The sequence below is a fragment of the Odocoileus virginianus genome, chromosome 2, assembly GCF_023699985.2.
Source record: "Odocoileus virginianus isolate 20LAN1187 ecotype Illinois chromosome 2, Ovbor_1.2, whole genome shotgun sequence".
NCBI lineage: Eukaryota > Metazoa > Chordata > Mammalia > Artiodactyla > Cervidae > Odocoileus > Odocoileus virginianus.
Window position 1 is genome coordinate 96,159,466 of NC_069675.1, and position 25,026 is coordinate 96,184,491.

General features: G+C 43.7%; 2 protein-coding genes across 2 annotated transcripts in view; both read left to right on the forward strand.

The window, feature by feature from the left end:
* The first annotated feature begins 279 nt into the window (after window positions 1–279).
* Window positions 280–1,711, forward strand: LOC139030878 (uncharacterized). Its single transcript, XM_070454710.1, has one exon. It carries the CDS (start codon window positions 1,176–1,178, stop codon window positions 1,272–1,274), a length of 99 nt encoding a protein of 32 aa, XP_070310811.1. The 5' UTR covers window positions 280–1,175; the 3' UTR covers window positions 1,275–1,711.
* The window catches only part of ABL1 (ABL proto-oncogene 1, non-receptor tyrosine kinase), a 137,081-nt gene continuing 113,336 nt past the window's right edge, over window positions 1,282–25,026 (forward strand). Inside the window, exon 1 of the mRNA XM_020875587.2 lies at window positions 1,282–2,016. Coding sequence (XP_020731246.1) covers window positions 1,881–2,016 — 136 coding nt within the window. The 5' untranslated portion in view covers window positions 1,282–1,880. The remainder of the gene's footprint in view (window positions 2,017–25,026) is intronic.

Consider the following 25,026-nt stretch of genomic DNA (forward strand, 5'->3'; position numbering starts at 1 on the left):
CTGGGGAAATCCAATCCGCAGTTTTCCCCTTGCCTTGGTTCCTAGCCGGCCTTACCAGCCCGCTCAGGGGAGACATTGGCCAGCCCTGCGCGAGGCCGGCTAGAGTCCACCGGCTCCCAGGAGGGCGGGACCGACGCTCAGGAGCCTAGAGCAGAGGGCCAGGCGAGATCGGAGAGGGGCGGGGGCGCCGCAGGACCACAACTCCCGGCCTGCCCCGCGGGCTACGCCGAAAGTGGTTGGCTGGGAGCTCTAGCCCCTGCTGTCCCAGTCGGCTAATGGGATGCAGGAGAGGGAGCTGACCCGGATTCTCAGGGACCAATGGGAGTGCAGGGGAGGCGGGAGCTTCCTTACCACTCACCTTGCCCCTCGGGAAAGCCACATTTAACAGGTCGTGCGGGGCCGGGCCCTGGAGGGCAGGGGGACCAGAGCCGAAGGACGCCGGAGCGTCTCCGAAAGCGGTGTCGGAAGGGTCCCGGTCCCCGCGCGAGGCGCGCAGCGGACGTCATCGGGGGGCGGGCCCGGGGGCGGGGACTGGCCTCGTTGTGGAGCGGCTAGTAATCCATCATGGCGGCCGCGGGGGTCCGGTGACCGTCCCTGAGCAGCGCCGGAGCCGGAACCGGTTCCTGGGTCCTGCAGCGGAGGAGCCCGCCTTGCGTTGTCCACGGCCCCTACCTGCGCGGGGAGGCCGGGTCTTCCGACGGAGCCCGGGGGATGTGACTGCCTGGCGGCGGCGGCCGCAACCACGTCCGGGCCCGGGGGAGGGGGGTGTCTCGGACAGAGACCCCCCCCCCCACAGGCTCCGGGCAGCTGAGGCGGCCAGGCCTCCTCCCCGTTCTGTCCGCCACCCGCCTTCGGGGCCGCGAGAGCCCATCGTCCCTTATCAGCTCCTTCCCGGCTCTGGGACCCTGGGGTTGTGGTCTCTTTCCCCAGACCTGGGGACACCCCGTTTCCTGAGGCTTGGAGGAGCATCGCCCCCCGGAGTAAGCCGCCCGTGCCCCCTCCCCCCGCCCCGGCAGCCTCCCTCTTTACCCCCAAGCCGCCCCTTAACTCCGATTCCCGGCCTCAAGTTTGCCCTCGGAGCGCCCCCCTCATTCAAATCCCCTCCCTGCTGTCAAGTGGCCTCCCCTTCCCCCCCACGTTGCTCCCGTGAGCTTGTAATGCCCTGACTTCTTCCAATGTCACCTACGGCCCCCTCAGCCTCAGCCCAGCCAGAAACTTTAATGCAGAGGAAAAGCCTGGACTGGTTTCACAGGCCTTTTAAAAAGCGGACTTAAAAAGTTGCTGGCCATGCATTCCTTTTCGTCAGAGGGCCAGCTCTCGCTGAAGTCGGGGTGACCCGTGTCCTTTTCCGGAGAGCAGGGTAGAGAAAAAGCAGGAGCGGCAGCTAGTGTGGCAGGAAATTTGTTGGAAGATGGAGACACCAAGATAGAGGGTGGGTGACTTCCCCAGGAAAAGTTCTGGAGGAGCATTCAAAGACCGATCCACGTTTCCTCGATGTGTGGAAATCGACACGACTTTAGCCTCACTGACCGTTGTACAGCATCCCCTGTGAATATTTCTCTTTAAGTTTTTCTCCATGAGAGGGAGGAAACTTAGCCAGTAAAAGACACTTGAAATCCAGGAACTTTGGGGTCGCACTGCAGTTACATTATTTCGAATTGATTAACTGCGAATATAATCGGAACTCCTGTTTGCACACGTCAACCTAAAATCTTCGCTTCCTTTTTTTGTGGAAGTTGTATTGTGATTGACCTCAGTTACTGACTGGTGGAGATGCGGTGAATGTGAAATCCCACGTAAAGACCATTTCCTTCTCAGCTCACTGATCATTCTGAAAGACCTTGAACCCTCTTCTGGAAAGGGGTGCCTATCCTTGCTTTATGGGGCAGCAGCCTGGAAAAGTTCTTGGGGACCAAAGGAGGCCAAGTCTGCCTGCCCTGCACTTTATCAAAGGAGCAGGCAAGAAGGAATCATCGAGGCACGGCGGTCCACACTGCAATGTTTTTGTGGAACATGGTGAGTGCTCTTCAAGATTTCTGGTCCTGTTTTCCTTTTTGTCATGCCTAAGGAACTTTTGAACCACAGGGCTTGTGTAGGTTCCTTCCAGTTCTATTTAAAACTTCAATTCCTGTAGTTATCTTTTACTCTCGAGTGGAACTTTCTTTGTATAAGAAAAAGTTACTTGGTGACATCGGATGGCTTTATTCAAAGTCTTACTGCTTATTTCTTGCCTGATTCCCTTTCTAACTCACTGTTGACCTTGGACAAGCCATTTTACTATTCTGGCTTCCTGAGGAGGTTGGGCTTAAGTGATTTCTCAGGATCCATAGTCCATGATTCTGCTCTGACCTCCGGCCTGGCCTGGGCTCTTCCTTCCTCTGAGGTACATGGATCCTTCACTGCTTTACCTGTGGGGAGCTTTCAATCTTATCCTCAATGGGGTTTGTGCACCCCCCAGAGTGCCCCCACAGGCCCTAGTTGACACTTTCAATCTTATCCTCAAAGGGGTTTGTGCACCCCCAGAGGCCCCCACAGGCCCTAGTTGACACTTTCAATCTTATCCTCAAAGGGGTTTGTGCACCCCCAGAGGCCCCCACAGGCCCTAGTTGACACTAATAACCTTGATCTTTTCAGTCATAAGTAGAGCTTGAAAATCCTCACTTTGGAACTATGTGGAAACAGTTGAGGGGAGGCCACATTCCTTGTGAACTGAGGATCCCCAGCTTTCAGTGGTTTCACCTGAGACAGGGAGTAGTCCTTTCCTCAGAATGGAGCTTTTTCCTCCTCCTCTCTTTGTTTCACATGACACTTGGGGCAAAAAAGGTTGTCTTTGACATTTTTATGAACACCACTGGCATTTGAGTGCTGACAGTACATATTATACTGGTCACGTCCAGTAATTCTGCATGAAGTTTTAAAGCTAAGAGTCAGCATAGACTGATGTCTGTGCCACGCACCAATTAATTAGTCCTGTTTGTACTGTCACAGCCTGACATTTTTCAGACCTTGTACTTATTAAAATATCTGTCGAGCTCACCCACCCTCTGTAAGCAAATGGAAGACGTGTGCAAGTAGCATATACTTTGAAATTCAATCACAAATACCCTTAACAATCTGTGACTACAATAAACAAACTTCTCTATTCAGTGAACTTGTATTTGACAATTGAAGTTTGATTTTCTAAATAATCTGGGTACTTGGATTTTACTTTTGTCTTGAAACCCGTTGGATTTTACTCTTGCCATGAAACATGAGTTGTATTTTAGCGTTGGGTTTAGACAGGTAAATAGAGTAATGTATTATGACACTTCCCACAGTCAAGATTTGTAAGTGAATTATTTGCATTTCAACTGGTGATGATCATGCAACCTTAGGTAGTGAAAATTGTTCAGTCTCTGAGCCATGTCCAACTTTCTGCAACTCCATAGACTGCATCTTGCAAGGCTTCCCTGTGCTTCACTACCTCCCGGAGTTTGTTCATATTCATGTCCACTGAACCAGTGATGCCATCCAACCATCTCATCCTCTGCCACCCCCAGTGAAAATTGGTACAGGCTTTTTGGAGAGCTTTGGCCAAACATATCTGAATTAAAATGTACATAGCAGTGACCCAGTAATCTCGCTTCTAGGAAGCTGTCCTAGCATGGGACAGTGTAGTGACCTTGGTGTGCCTTTCACCCCTTCAGGGGGACCAGAGGGGGAAACTTTTCATGTTGACACAATACTAAGATGGTGGGCTTCCCCGGTGGCTCATCAATAAAGAGTGCACCTGCAGTGTAGGAGTCGAGGGTTCCATCCCTGGGTCAGGAAGGTCCCCTGGAGAAGGGAATGGCAACCCACTCAAGTATTCTTGCCTGGAAAATCCCATGGACAGAGGAGCCTGGAGGGCTACAGTCCATGGGGTCACAAAGAGTTGGATATGACTGAGGTGACCTTAGCATGCACTCACACAAGATGTTATTTGCAATCTTTTCAGTAATGGTGCAAAAGTAATGCAGGCTTCTAAGCATGAATCAAGATTGTGGCAACTGACCATAGTAGCCATTGTGTTCTTCATGCCATGCACATGTAGTAAAATAGTAAAATTAAATAAATATATATATTTTTTGTTTTTCACTTAAGAATGTTCCTGATGAAACAGCAAAAATTATTAGTTTTATCAACTCTCAACTGTTACGTATATATCTTTGTAATCTGTGAAGGAACTGGAAAATACTTCTTTCTGTATGCTGTTTGTCTCTAGGAAGAGCTTTGGGTAATGGTTAGTTCGAGCTGAACTTGCTGCTTTTTTCATAGCCTACCATTTTTACTGACAAACTGTGGTTATTCAGAATTTAAAAATTTATTAAGTATTTCAAGGAAAACAGCTGGTAGTGTCTGTTGTCAATGAAAACATCTTTGCTTTCCAGCAGAAATTAGGGTTTTGGAAAACTTGTATCTGCTCCTGTGAAGTAGAGATTGGTGGTAATAAACACACTATTTTGATATCTTATAATGGAATACTTATTTGGAAGACATACATGATTCAGTGAACTGATATTTTGTAAATGACAGCACATGATATTATAAAATCAAGCACAGGTAAAAAAGATTCATTCAGGGGGCAAGATGGACCATTGAATTTTAATATAACAGAATACAGATATTAATCAGAGTTTTAGATTCTATTTCAAAACTAGCCTTTAGGAAACTACCACTTACGAGTTTGATGTAGCTTCAAAGAACAGTATCTACAGTTATCTATAAATGGGGGAAAACAAGCTATTTCCTGGTGAAAATAAAAATGTTTATTTTTAGGTGAACAAATGAATAATTTAAAATTTTCAGTTTAAATTTATACTATAGTAAATATTGATGAGATAATCTATATAAATAAAAGCACTCTGGGATTCTGTATAATGTATGGATATAAGAGTTGGACTGTGAAGAAAGCTGACCACCAAAAAAATTGATGCTTTTGAACTCTGGTGTTGGAGAAGACTCTTGAGAGTCCCTTGCACTGCAAAGAGATCCAACCAGTCCATTCTAAAGGAGATCAGTCCTGGGTGTTCATTGGAAGGACTGATGCTGAAGCTGAAACTCCAGTACTTTGGCCACTTCGTGCGAAGAGTTGACTCATTGGAAAAGACCCTGATGCTGGGAGGGATTGGGGGCAGGAGGAGAAGGGGATGACAGAGGATGAGATGACTGGATGGCATCACCAACTCAATGGACATGAGTTTGAGTAAACTCTGGGAGTTGGTGATGGACAGGGAGGCCTGGCCTGCTGCGATTCATGGGGTCGCAAAGAATCGGACACGACTGAGCGACTGAACTGAACTGAACTGACTAATAGAAAGTCTATCAAGAAGTCATATCAGGGAGTGAGCAAACAAAAAGAAATAGGAAATCGTATAAGGATGTTTATTGCCAACATACTGTAAGTGCCAACACGGAAAGCTGTCCGTGTAATGGTAAGTGGAAAAAAGCAATTTGGGGATCAGTCTACATGGTGTGGCCCCATTTTTGTAAAAGAAAAACTATTTATTTGCACATGTACAGAAAAAAGTATAGACGCGTTTAGACTGATATAATTGTTAATCTCTAGGGAATTGGGATTTAGGTGGAATAGAAAACTTGTACTTTTTACTTTGCATTTGTGATGTTTCAGGCTTTTTACAACAAATTTGTTCTATTTTGTAATACCCAAAGTGAAAGTGAAAGTGAAGTCGCTCAGTCATGTCCGACTCTTTGTGACCCCATGGACTGTAGCCTACCAGGCTCCTCCCTCCATGGGATTCTCCAGGCAAGAGTACTGGAGTGGGTTGCCATTTCCTTCTCCAGGAGATCTTCCCAACTCAGGGATCGAACCAGGGTCTCCCTCATTCCAGGCAGATGCTTTAACCTCTGAGCCACCAGGGAAGCCCAATACCCAAATTAGGAGGGTTTAAAAAACAAATTGATGGTATCTCAGCCAAATAGTCTGTTCTTTGTGATAAATATTGCTTATTGAAAACAATTGCCTAGGTCATGTTTTAACTGAAGACAAGTGAATTTCTTTGGACTTTGGACATACTTTTCCTAGGGGAGCAAATGGTTCTTGATCTCTCACAGGCTGATCTTTCTAGAGTTGGTTAATATCCATATAGTTTGGATTAAAACCTTGCAGCCGTAACATACAGTGTTGGACCAGACATGAATCTGGAAGCTAAGAATAATGTTGTGTGGTCTGGTGGTGGTGATGAACCTGAATGGGCAGATGGCAACTTTTTGCTAGGATCATTCAGGGTCAAAGGGCTGGTCACAGGTACAGGCAACGGGGGGAAGGAAACCATAGTATTAGTTCATGGACCTTCTGTTCCTTTCAAATTTCAGTGTCTCAATTAAGAAAATTCACTTTTGTGAAAGTTGGCAAAACAGAATTGAAAGCATTCCCTAGTAAACTTGTTTGCCTTAGTGTGTCCTTTTCTCAGCAAATATTTATTGAGCTCACACTATGTACCAGGAAGTGTTTTAGTCATTGGTGATACATTAGTGGGTAAAGGCACCTCCCTGCCCTCCTCAAACTTACATTCTAGTTGGTGGAGTTGTTGTTCATTGTTCAGTTGCTAAATGGTGTTTGACTGTTTGTGACCCCATGGACTACAGCATAGCAGGCTTCCCTGCCTTTTACCATCTCCTGGAACTTGCTCAAACTCATGTCCATTGAGTCAGTGATGCAATCCAACCATCTCATCCTCTGTCACCTCCTTTTCTTCCTGCCCTCAATCTTTGCCAGCATTAGGGTTTTTTCCAGTGACTCAGCTCTTCACATCAGGTGGCCAAAGTATTGGAGCTTCAGTTTTAGCATCAGTCCTTCCAATGAATATTTAGGGTTAATTTCCTTTAGGATTGACTAGTTTGATCTCTTTGCAGTGCAAAGGACTCTCAAGAGTCTTCTCCAGCACCACAATTCAAAAACTTCAATTTTTTGGCATTCAGACTTCTTTCTAGTCCAACTTTCACATCCATACATGACTACTGGAAAAACCATAGTTTTGACTATACGGACCCTTGTTGACCAAGTGATGTCTCTGCTTTAATATGCTCTCTAAGTTGGTCATAGCTTTTCTTCCAAGGAGTAAGTGTCTTTTCATTTCATGGCTGCAATCATGATTTTGGAGCCCAAGAAAATAAAATCTGCCACTGTTTCCACTTTTTCCCCATCTATTTGTCATGAAGTAATGGGAACAGATGCCATGATTTTTGATTTTTTAATGTTGAGTTTGAAGCCAGCTTTTTCACTCTCCTTTTCCACCCTCATCAAGAGGCTCTTTAGTTCCTCATCACTTTCTGTTATTAGAGTGGTTTTATTTGCATATCTGAGGTTGTTGATACTTCGCTTGGCAATCTTGATTCCAGCTTGTGATTCATCCAGCCTAGCATTTCACAGGATGTACTCTGCATATAACCTAAATAAGCAGAGTGACAATATACAACAAAATCCTTTCCCAATTTTGAACCAGTCCTTTGTTCTATGCTAGTTCTAACTGTTGCTTATTGACCTGCATACAGGTTTCTCAGACAGCAGCTCACGTGGTCTGGTGTTCCCATCTCTAAGAATTTTTCGTTGTTGTTTTTTTCATCTCTAAGAATTTTCCATTGTTTGTTGTGATCCAAATAGTCAAAGGCTTTAGCATAGTCAATGAAGTAGAAGTAGATGTTTTTCTGGAATTCCCTTGCTTTTTCTGTGATCCTGTGGATGTTGGCAATTTGATCTCTGGTTCCTCTGCCTTTTCTAAATTCAGCATGTACATCTGTAAGTTCTTGGTCCACATACTGCTGGAGCCTAGCTTGAAGGATTTTGAGCATTACCTTGCTAGCATGTGAGATGAGCACAATTGTATGATAGTTTGAACATTCTTTGGCATTGCCTTTCTTTGGGATTGGAATGAAAACTGACCCTTTCCAGTTCTGTGGCCATTGCTGAGCTTTCCAAATTTGTTAGCATATTGAGTGCAGCACTTTAACAGCATCTTCTTTTAGCATTTGAAATAGCTCAGCTGGAATTCCATCACCTTGACTAATTTTGTTCACAGTAATGCTTCCTAAGGTCCACTTGAATTCACACTCCAGGATGTCTGGCTCTAGGTGAGTGATTACACCATTGTGGTTATCTGGATCATTAAGACCTTTTTTGTATAGTTCTGTGTATTCTTGCCACCTCTTAATCTCTTCTGCTTCTGTTAGTTCCTTGCCATTTCTGTCCTTTATTGTGCCCATCTTTGTGTGAAAAGTTCCCTTGTATCTTCAGTTTTCTTGAGGAGATCTCTAGTCTTTCCCATTCTATTGTTTTCCTCTATTTCTTTACATTGTTCATTTAAGAAGGCTTTCTTGTCTCTCCTTGCTGTTCTCTGGAACTCTGCATGCAGTTGAGTGTATCTTTCCCTTCCTCCTTTACCTTTCACTTTTCTTCTTTCCTCAGCTATTTGTAAGGTCTCCTCAGACAGCCATTTTGCCTCCTTGCATTTCTTTTTCTTTGGGATGGTTTTGGTCACTGCCTCCTGTACAACGTTATGAACCTCTGTCTGTATTTCTTCAGGCACTCTGTCTACCAGATCTAATCCCTTGAATCTATTCGTCATCTCCACCACATACTCATAAGGGGTTTGATTTAGGTCATACCTGAATGGTCTAGTGGTTTTCCCTACTTTCTTCAATTTAAGCCTGAATTTTTGCAATAAGGAGCTCAACACCAACAACAACTAAAACATAGAGTTGCTGAGGAGAAGAATACGTAGAAAAGGGGACAGGGAATGTTAAGGGGTGACATTAGTTAGGGTGACCAGAGAGGCTCTTTGAGAAGGCGGGGTCTGAATAAAGACCTGAGGAGGAAGGTTAGGGTTAGGGTTAGGGTTAGGGTAATGGCTTTCAGGCGGGAGGGGAATCACGGCGCATGGGGGGCCCTAGGTAGAGCTTGCTTAGCAGGTTCGAGAAGCCCAGAGTACCTGGAGCAGAGAGAGCAGAGGAAAGTTGCAGGAGATGAAATGAGGGAGCAGGGGAGGTTGGCTGGAGAAGAAAGTGGCCTTGTTGTCCATTTCAGGATTTTGACTTCTCCTCGTGTGGTCTTGGGAGGATTTTGAGAGAGGAGGAACATGACCTGATTTATGCTGTGATGAAGTCTTTCTGACTGCTTCGTCCTGAAGGGGAGCTGAGGAGGCAGGAGGGATTCCACTTGGCCGTTGATGGCAGTAGTCTGGGTGAGGATGGTGATGGCTCGGCCCGGGGTGGTGGTGGCGGTCAAGGGGTCAGATTCTGTGAATATCTGAAGGCACTCCTGACTAGATTTGTTCTTAGATGTGCCATGTGAGAGAAGGCAAGGGTCCGGGGACTGAGGGACTGGAAAAATGGAGTTGCCTTTTACTGAAATGTGAACCAGAGGATGAGGTGTGAGGAAGTGGCACCTGGAGCTGCTTCTTGCCCTTGCTGCATTTGAGGTGCCTATACATGGGTGTGTCAGACATGTGTGCATGCTGAGGGCTCTCCAGTCTTGAATCCAGGGAAGCAGTCCAGCCTGGAGAGAGAACCCGAGGGTCACCGGGTCCTGGATGGTATTTAAAGCTGTGAGAGTGGATGACATCCCCAAGGGAGGACCTCCGTGTGTGTCTTTCACGTAAGCAAGGTGCCTTTCGGTAGTTTATGAAGTTAAGACTTGACGCCTTTGTGTAGGGTTAGTTTGAATCTTTTTTTTTCCTTTTGTGGGGGTCAGGGTGGTGATATTCAAATTTTTACAAGAGAATGATTTTAACTCATGTTTAAGTTCTAAATCCCATTTCTCTAGGTTTTTCCTCCCTAAATCAGAAAGTTGTGGAGTTAAAAAAAAAAAATTGCACACAAGTTTTCCTATTTTTCTTGGTAGTAAATGTTTTTAATATAAAGTCATTTCAGTTTGTAAAACTTTGTAATGCTTTTCTAGTTAGTACTTTTAAAAATTGAAGATTTTTTTTCTCTAAATTATTTCTAGATTTTCTAATTTTAAGGTAGTACATTCTGTGTCTTTCAGGGTATTATTTAATTTGTACATAAAAATGATTGTAAGAAATTATTTACTCTCAGTTTAAAACTATTTTACTGTTTTCAAATAAAACTTTATTTGAGGTAATCAAATAGGAACTTGATAGAGCAATAATATAGTTCTTGCTATTATTAAATTATACTGTGCAACCATACAGCTTAGGAGGTGGGAAAAAGTACAGCTGTTGAGTCTTATAGGTATTGAAGTTCAATCAGGTCTTTAAAAAGAGGTTGTTTGGAAAGATTATATCCATGTACTTTATATTAGGGATTGGGGTTGTGATACATGAGCTAAGATAATGCAAAATTGTATGTACATTTTTTAAGGCATCCTGTTATTTTTCATAGTCTAATACATTTTGTGTGGCTTTCTTGTTTTTCATAAAATCTTATTCCTCATTTTTTTTAAAAGAAAACTTATTTTTGGCATTACAAGTAAGTTTTGTAAAAATTTTATTTACCCATTTATTTTGGCTGAATTATTTTTGGCTGCACTGGGTCTTCGTTGCTACATGCTGGCTTTCCCATTAAAGCCTCACCTGGCTTTAGTTGCAGCAGGTGAGGGCTGCTCCCAGTTGCAGCGCACGAACTTCCCCTTGCGGTGGTTTGTGGAGCTCTCGACTCGGGTTTTAGCAGTTGCAGCTCCAGGGCTCTGGAGCACATGAGTTTAGTTGCTCTGCGGCACGTGGGATCTTCCCGGAACAGGTATCAAACCCATGCGCCCTGCTCTGGCAAGTGGATTCTTTACCACCCAGCCCCCAGGGAAGCCCTTTGTTCCCCCTTTTAAGAAATATGCTACTAATATAGAAGAAAACAGAGAATTCAGAAAACAGAAAAATGGGATTAGTAACAGAGGATGATCAAAGATGATTTAACCGAAAGAGTTTTTACCTTACTTAAATGAAGCAACCTAGCAAAGAAAATAATAGAAATTGGAGAAAGACGAAATCACTTTGTGTTGGTTAGGGGCTTGGCCTGTGCTACAGATCTCCATGTGATAACCACTGGTGTGTTGTGAAGTGTGTTGCAAAGAGATGCATTTAATGAGTGGGAGGGAAAAGGATGAGTTAACATGATTGAGTTGGGAATTATACCCAGAGGAGTATGTCAGGCATATTATCGGAGTCTATGGGCTAAAAAGATTAAGACTGCTACTTAGAAGACGAGCTGCAGCAGGAGGAAGCGCTCCCTGCGGGCCTCCCGTGTCCGACTTCGGTGTGGCGGTCGTGCCCCGGACGTCATTCTTCTGTGTGTTCCAAACCCATCTGCCTTTCAGAACTCTGACTCTCCCCTCCTTCTTAAAGGCAGGTTTTGATGTGTTGTTTTTAAAGTGTTTAATTCCCAGATATTTGGGAGAGTCTAGATATCTTACCTGGAGAAGGAGATGGCAACCCACTCCATTGTTCTTGCCTGGAGAATCCCAGGGACGGCGGAGCCTGGTGGGCTGCCGTCTATGGGGTCACATAGAGTCGGACACGACTGAAGTGACTTAGCAGCAGCAACAGCAGATATCTTACCGATTTCAAACTTAATTCTATGTTGTCAGAGAACATCCTCTATAAAATTTCAGTCTTTTGACATTTACTGAGATTAATTTTATGACCCAGCCTTTGACCTGTCTTACTGAATGTTCCATTTGTACTTGCAAAGGATATGTGTTCTGCAGTTTTTGGTTGTAATTTTCTGTAAATGTGAATTAGATCAAGTTGGTTGACAGTGTTGTTTAAAATCTTCTACGGCCTTACTGATTTTTTGTATACTTATTTTATCTGTACTTTTGCTCAGTTTCTTTTTTGGTGTGTTTTGTTGCCGAGCCTCAGATGTTAAAAATCACAGCTATAATGATAGATTTGGGGGTTTTTTTGCTTTTAATTCTATCTTTAAATTTTTTTTTAGCTTTAAAAGTTTTTATTGGAAAACAAAGATGGTGGGGGAGAAGGGGGTAACTAAGCATTTAATTAAAGAAGCTAGGAAAGCAGAGTAATCCCACAGTACACAGAAGATGAAGAGTGGCAAGAATGAAAACACAAACTGAGAGATGGAAATGATCAAAAATACCACAAGCTGGGACTGCCCTGGTGGTCCAGTGGTTGAGAGTCTGCCTGCCAACACAGGTGACTCAGGATTGACCCCTGGTCCCGGAAGATGCCATGGGGCAACGAAGCCCATGCATCACCTTGCCTAGAGTCCGTGCACCCCAGTGAAGAGTGGTCCCTGCTTACCACAACCAGTGAAAGCCCACTTGCAACAGCAAAGACCCAGCACAGCCAAATAAGTAAATAAATAGATAAATATACCAAAAGCTGACTTTGAAAGGCATTTGTAAAATACGCAAACATCTAGTGAGATTGATGAAAAAGAAAAGGCATACTTGAGCAATTTAGAATTTAGAATGAAAACATAGCTATAGATATTCTGTTAGTTTTCATGTTATATAGTTTGAAACTCTGATAAAAGTCACCAGACTTTTTTTTTCTTCCTATTTTTCAGTTGAGACACTTTCTATTGATCTATCTTCAAGTTCACTAACTCTCTGCGGTTTGTAATCTTCAGTTTCTTTAAAATTTTCATGTCAGATATAATCAGTTTAAATTCTGAAATTTCCATTTGGTTATTTTTTATAGTTTGCATTTTTCTATTGAGATTCACCATCTTTTCACTCATTAGGTCCACCTTTTTCTCCAAATCCTTGAAGGTAGAGACCTGTCTGTTAATTCAAATATCTGGGTCAAGTGAAAGTGAAAAGTGAAAGTCGCTCAGTCATGTCCAACTCTTTGCGACCCCAGGGACTGTATAGTCTGTGGAACTCTTCAGGCCAGAAAACTGGAGTGGGATAGCCTTTCCCTTCTCCAGGGGATCTTCCCCACCCAGGTCTCCTGCACTGCAGGCTGATTCTTTGCCAGCTGAGCCACAGGGGAAGCCCAGTGTGGGTCATCTTGGGGTCTATTTTGATTGATTGCTTTTTCCTTGCCTTAGGAGTCACATTTTCCTGCTTCTTTGCGTGTTTAATTATTTTTGATTATATGTCAGACATGTGGATGTTACACTGTAGGGATTTTCAGCCTTGTCTTACTTTAGAGAGGCTTTCATTTTGCTCTGACAGGCCGTTAAGTTCCTGACATGTTCTTTTGACCCGGTAAGTTGTTTGTATTTTGTTAGCGTGAGTCTGCTTTTGGATTTATCCTTAGTCCAGAGGCATGGCCCTTACTGTGGAGGACATTCTTGATACTAATGCTTGACTTTTCTGGGATCTCAGCTAATGAAAGACGTGTCTAGCAAGGTCTCTCCACCCTGGACTGGCTGCGGGTGCCCGTTTGCGGGCACCATGAGGCCTTTGTACCTCTGTTCACGTCTCACCCTCGCAGCCGATGCTGTCTGTTGAGCCTTATGGACTCTCGCCTTGCGTGTGTCAGCCCCCTGTTGCTGTCTTACGCTTTGCACTTGCCACAGCCTCCACCCCTCGGATGTCCTGCCCTGCAGCTCCTGCTCCCTCAGCAGTCGGGAGCCCAATCTTGTCCTTTCACACGGACTGCTGCTGTCAGCGTGGGTAGTGTCTCCCTGCACCGTGGTTGTGGTTGGGAGAGTGCCCTGTGCAGGAAGCTGGCACTTCCCTGCTGTTTTCCTCTGCTCTGAGGGTCAGAGCCCTGTCTTGCCTGCTGTCTTATGCCTGAAAACAGTTGTCTCATTTATTTTGTTCAGTTTTACATTTGCGTAGGATGAAAGGATATCTGATAGTGCATTATGGCCAGAAGCAGAAGCTCAGGTCTGCATATTTTTCAACCCGAGCAGTATGTATCTATGTAGATTTCTGTGCTTTGGTGGCTTCTTTCATTCCACATTATTTTTGTAAGATTCATCCATGTTGTTGCAGGTATTGGTAGTTTGTTCATTTTCATTGTTAATTAGTATTCTGGTCTATAAATGTTCAAAAATTTATTTACACATGCTATTATTGATGGCCATGCAGATTATTTTCAGTTTTAGCTACTTACAAATAATGTTTCTACAAACATTCTTATTATATACCTAGAAGTGGAATCGCTTGTTTACACGGTATAGGCATGTTCCCCGTCAAAGAACTTTCCAGACATTGCATCAGTGTAGTTCTCATCAGCAGTAGAGGAGGCTAACAATTTCTTTACAGTCTTGTCAAACCTTGATACTGTCAGTGTTTTAAATGTTCACTTTTCATGGGACTCTGCAGTAGTGTCTCATTTTGGTTTTAATTTGAACTTTTTTTGTAACTCATGATCATATGTTTATTGGCTATTTGGATATCATGCGTATATGCACATATACATATATGTGTTTCTTATTGATTTATAGGAGTTGTTTATATATTCTCAATCTCTTTTTTAATGCATTTATTGCAAGTATCTTCTCATACTTTGTGGCTTGCCTTTTTTTTTCTTTTATTCTCTTAATGGTATCTTTAATGAACCAAAGTTCTTAATTTTAATGTTCAATTTAACAGTCTTTATGATTAGTGCTTTTTTTGGTCCTATACAAGAAATATTTGTCGACCCCAAGGTCATGGAGAAGTTTTATTCTATTATCTTTCATATTTAGACCTACAGTTCACTTGAAATAGATTTTTTCAATGTAGAGGCAATGGTTGTTTGTTTTTCCCCCATATTTAACTAGTTCTTTAATTGAAAAGAACATATGCTGCTGCATAAATCAGGTGTCCACGTGTGTTTAGGTCTGTGTGGGATTCCCTTACTTGTTCTATTTGTCTGTCCTTGCACCAGTGTCATGTAGTCTTAAACACTGTAGCTTTAAAGTAAGTCTTAATAACCAGTAGAGTAAGGAGAAGGAAATGGCGACCCACTTCTTGCCTGGAGAATCCCATGGACAGAGGAACCTGGGGGACTACAGTCCATGGGGTGGCAAAGAGTAGGACGGGACTGAAGCAAGGTAGCACAGAGTTAAGACTTGTTTTGGTCTTCAGGATTGCCTTGGCTCTTCTTGTTCCAGGTACCTTTTAGATACATTTCTAGATACATTTTAGAATCAGTTTAATTAATTTCTATAACAAGGTATTACTTAGTATCAATAGATAGTAGTAGGTAGTAAATATTAAGGTGGATACTATGTTGATAGCTACACTCTCTTCACTAGTATCGCACAAGGGTAATTATATCCCCAGAGCCTAGCTGAGAGCCTGTGTTATTAAGTTTGGGGACTTTTCAGTAGGAAGTATAGTATCTTGGATTTACTATGGGTTTTATTAGTAGCTCTCCTCTGAGTGAGGTTGAGCATTTTTAACATGCTTAAGGGATATACGTATTTATGTTGCTGCGAACCATCTCACCAGGCTCACTGTGTGGCAGATCCTAACTAGGTAACTGCAGGGCCGGGTTGCACAGCACCCACTGCCCTCGGCTCCTTCACTGCCCTGCACCTCATGAGGAATGGCCCCACCCCGGCCTCCAGAGGGGTTCTCACAAGACAAGGGTGCCCACTCTCACCACTACTATTCAACATAGTTTTGGAAGTTTTGGCCACAGCAATCAGAGCAGAAAAAGAAGTAAAAGGAATCCAGATAGGAAAAGAAGAAGTGAAACTCTCGCTGTTTGCATATGACATGATCCTCTACATAGAAAACCCTACAGACTGTACCAGAAAATTACTAGAGCTTATCAACGAATATAGTAAAGTTGCAGGATATAAAATTAACACACAGAAATCCCTTGCATTCCTATACACTAACAATGAGAAAACAGAAAGAGAAATTAAGGAAACAATACCATTCACCATTGCAACAAAAAGAATAAAATACTTAGGAGTATATCTACCTAAAGAAACAAAAGACCTATACATAGAAAACTATAAAACACTGATGAAAGAAATCAAAGAGGACACAAACAGATGGAAAAATATACTGTGTTCATGGATTGGAAGAATTAATATTGTCAAAATGGCTATAGTACCCAAAGCAATCTATAGATTCAATGCAATCCCTATCAAGCTACCAATGGTATTTTTCACAGAACTAGAACAAATAATTTCACAATTTGTATGGAAATACAAAAAACCTCGAATAGCCAAAGTAATCTTGAGAAAGAAGAATGGAACTGGAGGAATCAACCTGCCTGACTTCAGACTATACTCACCAAGCGGTTTTTAGCTGTCGCTGTGCATTAGAATCTCCTTGTGTGTGTCAGTCACTCTGTCACGTCCCACTCTGTGTGACCTCAGGCACCGTAGCCCCCCAGGCTCCTCTGTCCATTGAATTCAGGCAAGAATACTGGAGTGGGTTGCCATTTCCTTCTCCTTTGGGACTTGAGAAGGCTTCCATCTAAGGTTCCACCACTCAGGAGGATTTAATTGGCCTGGGGAGATACCCTGGGGAGCATCAGTTTTTTTTATTTGTTTTTTAGCAGAGAGATATTTTGTACAAAAGGATTACTGCGAGGGAAAGGGGCTGTTGTGCTAGAGAGAACACAGTGACTATAAGGTCTGCAAAGTGTCTCCTCGTTTTTGTTTTTAATTCTCCAGGTGATTCGAACAAACAGCCAGGACTGAGCACCCCTGCTCTCAGACCCTCAGAGTGTTCTGAACTGACCGTCTGATGGAAAGCAAGGCCTTTTCTTCCCTGCAGTTGTGGGAGGACGGGCTTTGCCTCTAGCAGTCAATGTAAACCATGAGGGCAGCCACCTTCAGGCCGGAGCCTGGAAGCCTTGGAAGGGTCGGCATTGGGGTGGGGTGGGGTGGGGGAGGGAGGGGGGCAGTGTAGGGCTGCTACTGCCAGCTGACCTTTGGACTTTGAATTATGTGACATCATACTGTTTCCTTATTGTTTAAGCCAATTTTGTGTTGGATTTACTAGTACTTTTGGGCTTCCCGGGTGGCGCAGCGGTAAAGAATTCACCTGCTTGCGCAGGAGACACAGGAGATAGGAGGGTTCGATCCCTGGGTTGGGGAGATCCCCTGGAGAAAGAAGTGGCAACCCACTCCAGCACTCTGGTCTGGGAAATCCCTCGGACAGAGGAGCCTGTTGGGCTGCAGTCCATGGGGTTGCAAAGAGTCGGAAACAGCTGAGCACGCATGCACTTACACTATAGCTTATACCACCAGTGTTCTCACTGAAAAGGTAATACATTTTAAGTTGATCAGTTATTTCACCTTTCCACTTTTTGAAAGAAAAATGACAGATCCCATTGACAAATGATAATTGTATTTGTTAGGCTCTGCGTTTGTCTAAGGGATTCCCTGGTGGCTCAGACGGTAGAGTCTGCCTGCAATTTGGGAGACCTGGGTTTGATCCCTGGATCAAGAAGATTCCCTAGACAAGGAAATGGCAGTGCACCCCAGTACTCTTGCCTGGAAAATCCCATGGACAGAGGAGGTTGGCAGGCTACAGTCCATGGGGTCACAAAGAGTCGGACGCAACTGAGCGGCTTCACTTCTGTGTTTGTGTTCTACTTTCACACTTGTGTTTTATGTTTTATGAAACTGGCAAAATTCTGTCTTATAAGGATGCTTCTCCCTACCACAGACTTCCCTTGTGACTCAGCTGGTCAAGAATCCATCTGCAAAAATAAGTAAAAAAAAAAAAAAAGAATCCACCTGCAATGCAGGAGACCTGGGTTCAATCCCTAGGTTGGGAAGATGCCCTGGAGAAGGGAAAGGCTAGCCACTCCATTATTCTGGCCTAGAGGAGTCCATGAACTGTATAGTCCAAGAGGTTGCAAAGAGTCAGACACGACTGAGAGACTTTCATGTTTTTGGGCTTCCCTCGTAGCTCAGTTGGTAAAGAATCCACCTGCAATGCAGGAGACCCTGGTTCGATTCCTGGGTCAGGAAGAGCCACTGGAGAAGGGATAGGCTACCCACTCCAGTATTCTTGGGCTTTCCTTGTGGCTCAGCTGGTAAAGAATTTGCCTGCAATGCAGGAGACCTGGGTTTGATCCCTGAGTTGGGAAGGTCTCCTGGAGAAGGGAAAGGCTATCCATGCCAGTGTTCTGGCCTGGAGAAGTCCATGGACTGTATAGTCCATGGGGCTCACAAAGAATTGGATGAGGCTGAGCAACTTTCCCTCTCCCTACCACACTGTACTGATTATATCCCTGAGGTATATTGCTGAACTGCCTTGTTACAGCACCACTTTGTTAAAGACAATAGGTTATTTTTCTTGCCTTTAAACCCAGTCCTGTGTTGGTAGTGCGGCCTGGCTACTGCCACTGCTAGGAGACTGACCAGGCCAGCCGCTGCCCCCCCCGGCACAGCGCCTGGCCCTCCGGTGCTCGGCTGTTCCTGTGGTCAGCACCCCCACTAATGTGCTGTGCTCCGGGTCAGTTTAAAGAGCACAGGACCTCTGGCTTAAGAAGCTGTTGTTTGTTCCAGACCGTTTTACATGGAAGCCACATGGTAAAGCGTGCTGAGTGCCCAGGGTAAAGCCTGGTCAAGGACTCATTTTCAGTGTCTTCCTTGAGGCCTGCTGGTGGCCACTGTTATCTAAGTGTTAAAACTGCTTCTGCCTCACAACACTATCTCTTCTTGAGAGATGACAGTTGGAAAACCAGATACAGTTATAATGCAAAGAACCTCATAGTGTAAGATATAGTCAGAACATTGCCGAAGGGGAAAGAAATGTCACAATAGTGTTTATCGTTCAATTGCCCTTCCTTCCAGGGTAGTAACTGGTGACATTTGATGAGTGCATTCAGGTACTAGTCCAGTCACTTGTGATACATTATTATTTAATACAGCTACAGTTTCAGATACTTTGAACAGCAAGGAAAAAAATGGAAACTAAGAAGGGACCATTATTAGCGCATCTGGAAGCTTTGTTTTGTTTAAGAAGCACATTTGAGGTAGTTGCTGGGATCAGGTGGTTTGCATGGGTGAATGATAACATAAAAATGTTAAATCATGTTGTTAAAAGTAATAGTGACAGTTATTACTCTCCACCCCACATTATTCAAAACAAAATATATTGTTCAGTGGCTACAAGGTAAGGAAAAGTTTTTATCCTTAGAAAAATGTGTGTTTCATTGGTGATATGTAGGTCTTTTCAGCCTGGCAGGGAAAATGGAGCTCTTAAAATACAGAAAAGTGCATTGCTTCTGTGATGTGTTAGCAGGAAGCTGCCTGTATAGCCTTGCGTTACGTTGGCTGAGCCATGACATGTGATGTTTAATTAGTAGCACCCACCTTGGCGTTGTCTAGTTCACAATCATGGCACCATGTCATTGTCAGTTAAATTAAATGCATAGCGTTTCTTGAAATTTTTTTTAGGGCTCTTTTTTTTTTTTTTTTTTTTAAAGTTTAGTTAAGATGTGGGCATAACAGAGAAAGAGCCGAAGTTGTGGTGCTAGAGAAGACTCCTGAGAATCCCTTGGACTGCAAGGAGATCACACCAGTCAATCTTAAATCAACCCTGAATATTCATTGGAAGGAATGATGCTGAAGCTCTAATACTTTGGCCACCTGATACGAGGAGGAGCTGACTCTTTGGAAATGACCCTGATGCTGGGAAAGATTGAGGGCAGGATGAAAAGCGGGTGATAGAGGATGAGATGGTTGGATGGCATCACCAGCTCAATGGACATGAATTTGAGCAAACTCCAGGAGATAGTGAAGGACAGGGAAGCCTGGCGTTCTGCAGTTCATAGGGTTGCAAAGAGTTGGACACTACCTGGCGACTGAACAACAACATAAAAGAGAAAAGCCCTCAGGAAATATAAGATGTATTACTTTAAAAATAGCTACTTTTTTTTAAACACCATGTATTTCTATAGATTATTCAAAGAAGAGTTGATTCAGAAAGTAATTTAAAGTTCAGTCAGCATCATTCAAATGAAAATTTAATACTCTCCTGGGACAAGTAATAAGTGATTAAAGAAAGAAAAATGTAGGTGTCCTGCAGTGGTTTTCAGGATGCATTTGGGTTACAGTGTTTCCAAATTATGAAGTCATGGTTATGGGATGGATTCTGTAAAATGATCAAACTCTGGTATGACTTTCTAAGTTCACATCATTGCTTTGTAAGAATGTGTAATCATGATGTAGATAGTAAGAGGAGTCAGTAACGTATGATTTTTTAACTGAAGTGAAGTTTTTGTTTAAATTGGCTTGTGGGAGAACTTACCGGTAAATTCATAATGAATCCCGTAATGAATGGCCACAGATAACACAACCCAAAGAGCCATGTCCTTGCACCTGGGATGTCCTTGAATCGCAGGCTGGACAGAGCTGGAAATTGGCTCCTTTTCTGTGTGTAGATACAAAGTTCCTAAGCTAAGTGGGCGGCTGCTCTGTGGGGTTGCCAGTCGTGGGGCTTTCTGCTCCCACAGACGCTGTGGGAGACCCGTGAGCAGGGATACCAGTGAGCCCACCAGAGTGTGTGTTGGCCAAGAACCGTGGGTTACACAGAAGAGGGCAAGAGCACACCTGTCCTCGGCCACTTACAGTGCAGTGCGGAGGAAAACAGGAGCGGGCAAGGGAGATGGAGCGGAAAGGAGATTGGATGAGAGCCTCGGAAAAGGGATAAAGTAGGTGTGTTGGGGTTGGTGACGCCCAGCTGCTTGGCCACCGCCTAGCACCCGGGCTCTGGGGGCTGCGGTAAGTCGGACCCAGACCTTGAGCGGGGACTCCATGCTGTTAACAGAGCAGTCGGCAGCCCCGTCGTCTGGGTCCTCTGTTGTGGCGCGATGCTCCTTCCCAGGCCCGCTAAGGTTACAGGGTCACGAGTACTCTCTGGTTGTCTTTGGTTTTGGCTGAACTCAAAGGAGGGCCATTTGTGAGGAAGAGCAGTTCGCTTTCCCACGTATGTGGGATGTCTCCAGCTGCGTGGGTGTCAGTCATTTTGAGGCTGTGTGCTCGGCAGTGAGTCAGACAGGACGCACGCGGGGCTTTTCAGTCATTAACCAATGCACTGCACTTAGACTTCTGAGAAGGCCTGTGACTACATGTAAAACCTTTTCTCCACTGCCTGGAGGCTGAGCCCTATTTCAGCAAAAGCATGTCCATCTCCTCTGAAGGGCGTTAGGTGAAGTGGAGGCCAGCCCTGGTTCACAGACAGTGGGCTGCATGTCAATAGCCCATCTTGAACACCAGGTGTTGTCTTATGTTCCTTACCTGTTGTACCTGCCCCTGGAGCGCTTCCTCTGTGTGAAGCACTATGCAGAGCCCGTGGTGTATTATTTTTATTAAAATTTTTTTTTTTACAATTTATGTCAAAGTGTATTCTTTTTTCAATTAATTTATTTTAATTGGTGAATAACTACAATATTGTGATGATTTTTGCCATACATCAACATCAGTCAACCACAGGTATACATGTGTCCCCCCACCGCCACATCCTGACCGCCCCCCCCAACCTGGCGTATTATTTTTAAAAGTTACCAAATAATGCCAGAGCCCTTATGCTGAAGAACAATCTAAGTGTGGGGTGTTGTAGCTTAAAACCTTCTGGTGGTTCCCATTATGTAGAGCAGCAGTCTCTATTTTTGTAAAACATCACGTACCTTTATCTCTCAAAATTTTTTGAGCAAGCAAATTATAGTTCCCAAATAACACCAGAGCTCTTGTGCTAAGGTGCAGTCTGGCGTTTTGTAGCTCAGAAACTTCTGGTGGTTCCCATTATATAGTGAGGCAGTCTCTATTTTTGTGAAAAATTATGTACTTTTATCTAAAAATTGAGCAGGTAAACCATATATGTGTATATACATATTATACATATATATATATACACATATATTCATATATATATATTTTCTTTTGCTGAAGTTGTGTTAGAGTTGAATTGTTTTCACTTGTTTGCTTTTACAGAGACAAAAGTGGGCAAGAGTAAAGGTAGGGAGGTGAGAAGGTACTCTCCCTTCCTTTGGGAGCTTTTAATTCTCTGGTGTGTAGGTGGCTTAGACTGGCCTGCCTAATAGACCACCCTGCAGTTTTGATTTGCATTTTTCTGTAGAAAGAAAGAAAAAAAATAAACAACAGCATAACTCTTGATACCTCCTTGTTTCTCCCTTCCTTCCTTCTGCTTGCGAATTCTGGCTCACGATAGGAAATGGAAACTCCCGGAGTGAGGGGGAAATGACTTTCACATTTATGTTGATCATTCTGAAGTTCTTTCCCTCAGATTTCAGCCTGAACTCTTGTGATAACAGACTTTAGCTCTTGTTCTTTGAAATGGATATGGAAAAATGTTTATCAGTGTTGAAATTGGCCCTTTTTTCCTTTCCTTTTTTTTGCCAAACTCTGCCACATGGGGATCTCAGTTCCCCCTGCCAAGGATCAAACCTATACCCCATGCGTTGGAAGTATGGAGTCTTAACCACTCGACCACCAGGGAAATCCTGAAATTTGTGGCATTTTTTATCTCATAAAACTCCCGAAATTGTCTAATTATTAAACTCCTTCTTGTTTGATTGTGGCTGGTTCTGTTTTTGAAAGAGAAATTGAAGATTAATAAATTAAAGTGAACCTGGGAAAGTAAGGCTTCAGAGAATGAGAGTATATGTTAAACCAGGCCTTCCCAGAAATGAAAGTACAGACTGTAGAATAGAATATACAGGGGTTCTTTTGTCCCTTGACAGTTTCCTGTTTCTACCTCCTTGTCCCAACAGGGAGACAAGGGTGATACTGAAATCATGATTTCTTTTTGAATTCAGGTCCCTATTTACCACTTATGAGCAGTGTGACTGCAGACACCAACATTGGTGTAGTTGATACTAGCTGAGGACATCCTCTGTGCTACACATTTTGCTCGGTACTAGCAAAGAACTACAGAGCCTCTTGATGAAAGTGAAAGAGGAGAGTGAAAAAGTTGGCTTAAAACTCAACATTCAGAAAACTAAGATCATGGCATCCGGTCCCATCACTTCATGGTAAATAGGCGGGGAAACAATGGAAACAGTGAGAGACTTTATGTTTTGGGGCTCCAAAGTCACTGCAGATGGTGACTGCAGCCATGAAATTAAAAGATGCTTACTCCTTGGAAGAAAAGCTATGACCAACCTAGACAACATATTAAAAAGCAGAGACATTACTTTACCAACAAAGGTCTCTCTAGTCAAAGCTATGGTTTTTCCAGTAGTCATGTATGGATGTGAGAGTTGGGCTCTAAAGAAAGCTGAGCACCGAAGAATTGATGCTTTTGAACTGTGGTGTTGGAGAAGACTTGAGAGTCCCTTGCACTGCAAGGAGATCCAACCAGTCCATCCTAAAGGAGATCAGTCCTGCATATTCATTGGAAGGACTGATGCTGAAGCTGAAACTCCAGTACTTTGGCCACCTCATGCGAAGAGTTGACTCATTGGAAAAGACCCTGATGCTGGGAGGGACTGGGGGCAGGAGGAGAAGGGGATGACAGAGGATGAGATGGTTGGATGGCATCACCGACTCGATGGACATGAGTTTTAGGAGGCTCTAGGAGTTGGTGATGGACAGGGAAGCCTGGTGTGCTGCTGTCCATGGGATTGCAAAGAGTCAGACATGACTGAGCGACTAAACTGAACTGAGCAGTACAGCAAGTGTTTTGGTTTTTTTTAATATATATAGAGAATTTTATTTATTTATTTTGTGCTGGGCCTTCACTGCTCTTGGGCTTTTCTTTAGTTATGGAGAGCGGAAGCTACTTTAGTTATGGTTCATGGGCTTCTAATCATGGTAGCCTGTCTTGTTGCGGAGCACACGTTCTAGGGTGCGAGGGCTTCAGTGACTGTGGCAAGTGGGCTCAGCAGCTGTGGCTCCCGACTTCTAGAGCACAGGCTCAATAGTTGTGGCACGCAGGCTTTGTTGCTCTGAGGCATGTGGGACCTTCCTGGACCAGGGATCGAACCCGTGTCTCCTGCATTGGCAGTGGATTCTTTAGCACTGAGCCACCAGCAAGTCTTTTTAACTTCTCAGAGTCTCTGGTTCCTGATTTGCAAAATAGGGATCGTAGTACGCACCTTGATTGTACTGTTGATGGGAGAATTAAATGAGATAATAAAAAGTCTAAGTGCCTGGCACTTAGCCTCTCAGTTCAGTCTCTCAGTCGTGTCTGACTCTTTGACCCCATGGACTGTAGCACACCAGGCCTCCCTGTCCATCACCAACTCCCGGAGTTTACTCAAACTCCTGTCCATTGAATTGGTGAATCTAATTGAATCCAACCATTGCATCCTCTGTTGTCCCATTCTCCTCTCACCGTCAATCTTTCCCAGCATCACGGTCTTTGCAAACGACTCAGTTCTTCGCATCAGGTGGCCAAAGTATTGTAGTTTCAGCTTCAGCATCAGTCCTTCCAGTAATGTTCAGGACTGGTTTCCTTTAGGATGGACTGGTTGGATCTCCTTACAGTCCACGGGACTCTCAAGAGTCTTCTCCAATACCACAATTCAAAAGCATCAATTCTTCAATGCTCAGCTTTCTTTATAGTCCCAACTCTCACATCTGTACATGACTACTGGAAAAACATGACTACTTAGCCTCTAACAAATGTTAATTGTTGCGCCTCTTATGATTTATAATTCTAGAATAATATATCTGTCAGTAATAAGGAGCAGGCTAAAAAGGACCAAAAAGGACTAAACTAGAGGAAAATTAAGACATAGACTCTAGTAGTGATAATATTGTGATGAGCAGTTTGCCAGAGACAAGTTTGCACAGTGTTGGTAATTATGGATTATCTGTAAAATCCATGGATTGTATCTGAACACATGATGACACTGGAATGCAATGTCTCAAGAAAATTATCAAGAAAACCTCTGCTTAAACTGTAGATACTTTTTTTTTTAAAGTACTTCCTTCAGGTTAATTGGAGGTTGTGAGCTGTAGAGATCTTTCCATTCCTACTACTTGAAATGTGTGCTTCTAATCACCTGCCCTGAGGATTTCCTGGTCATTTGGGCCTTCAGGCCATTCTTGTTATAGCGGCAGCGTCCTCTGACCAGATGCCTACTTTTCTTTTCCTCCTGTAGTTTCTTATTTCTTCAGGACAGTTATCTAATCCTTAAATCTACTGCTTGTCGTTTCACACACTTTTTTTTTTTCAGCCAT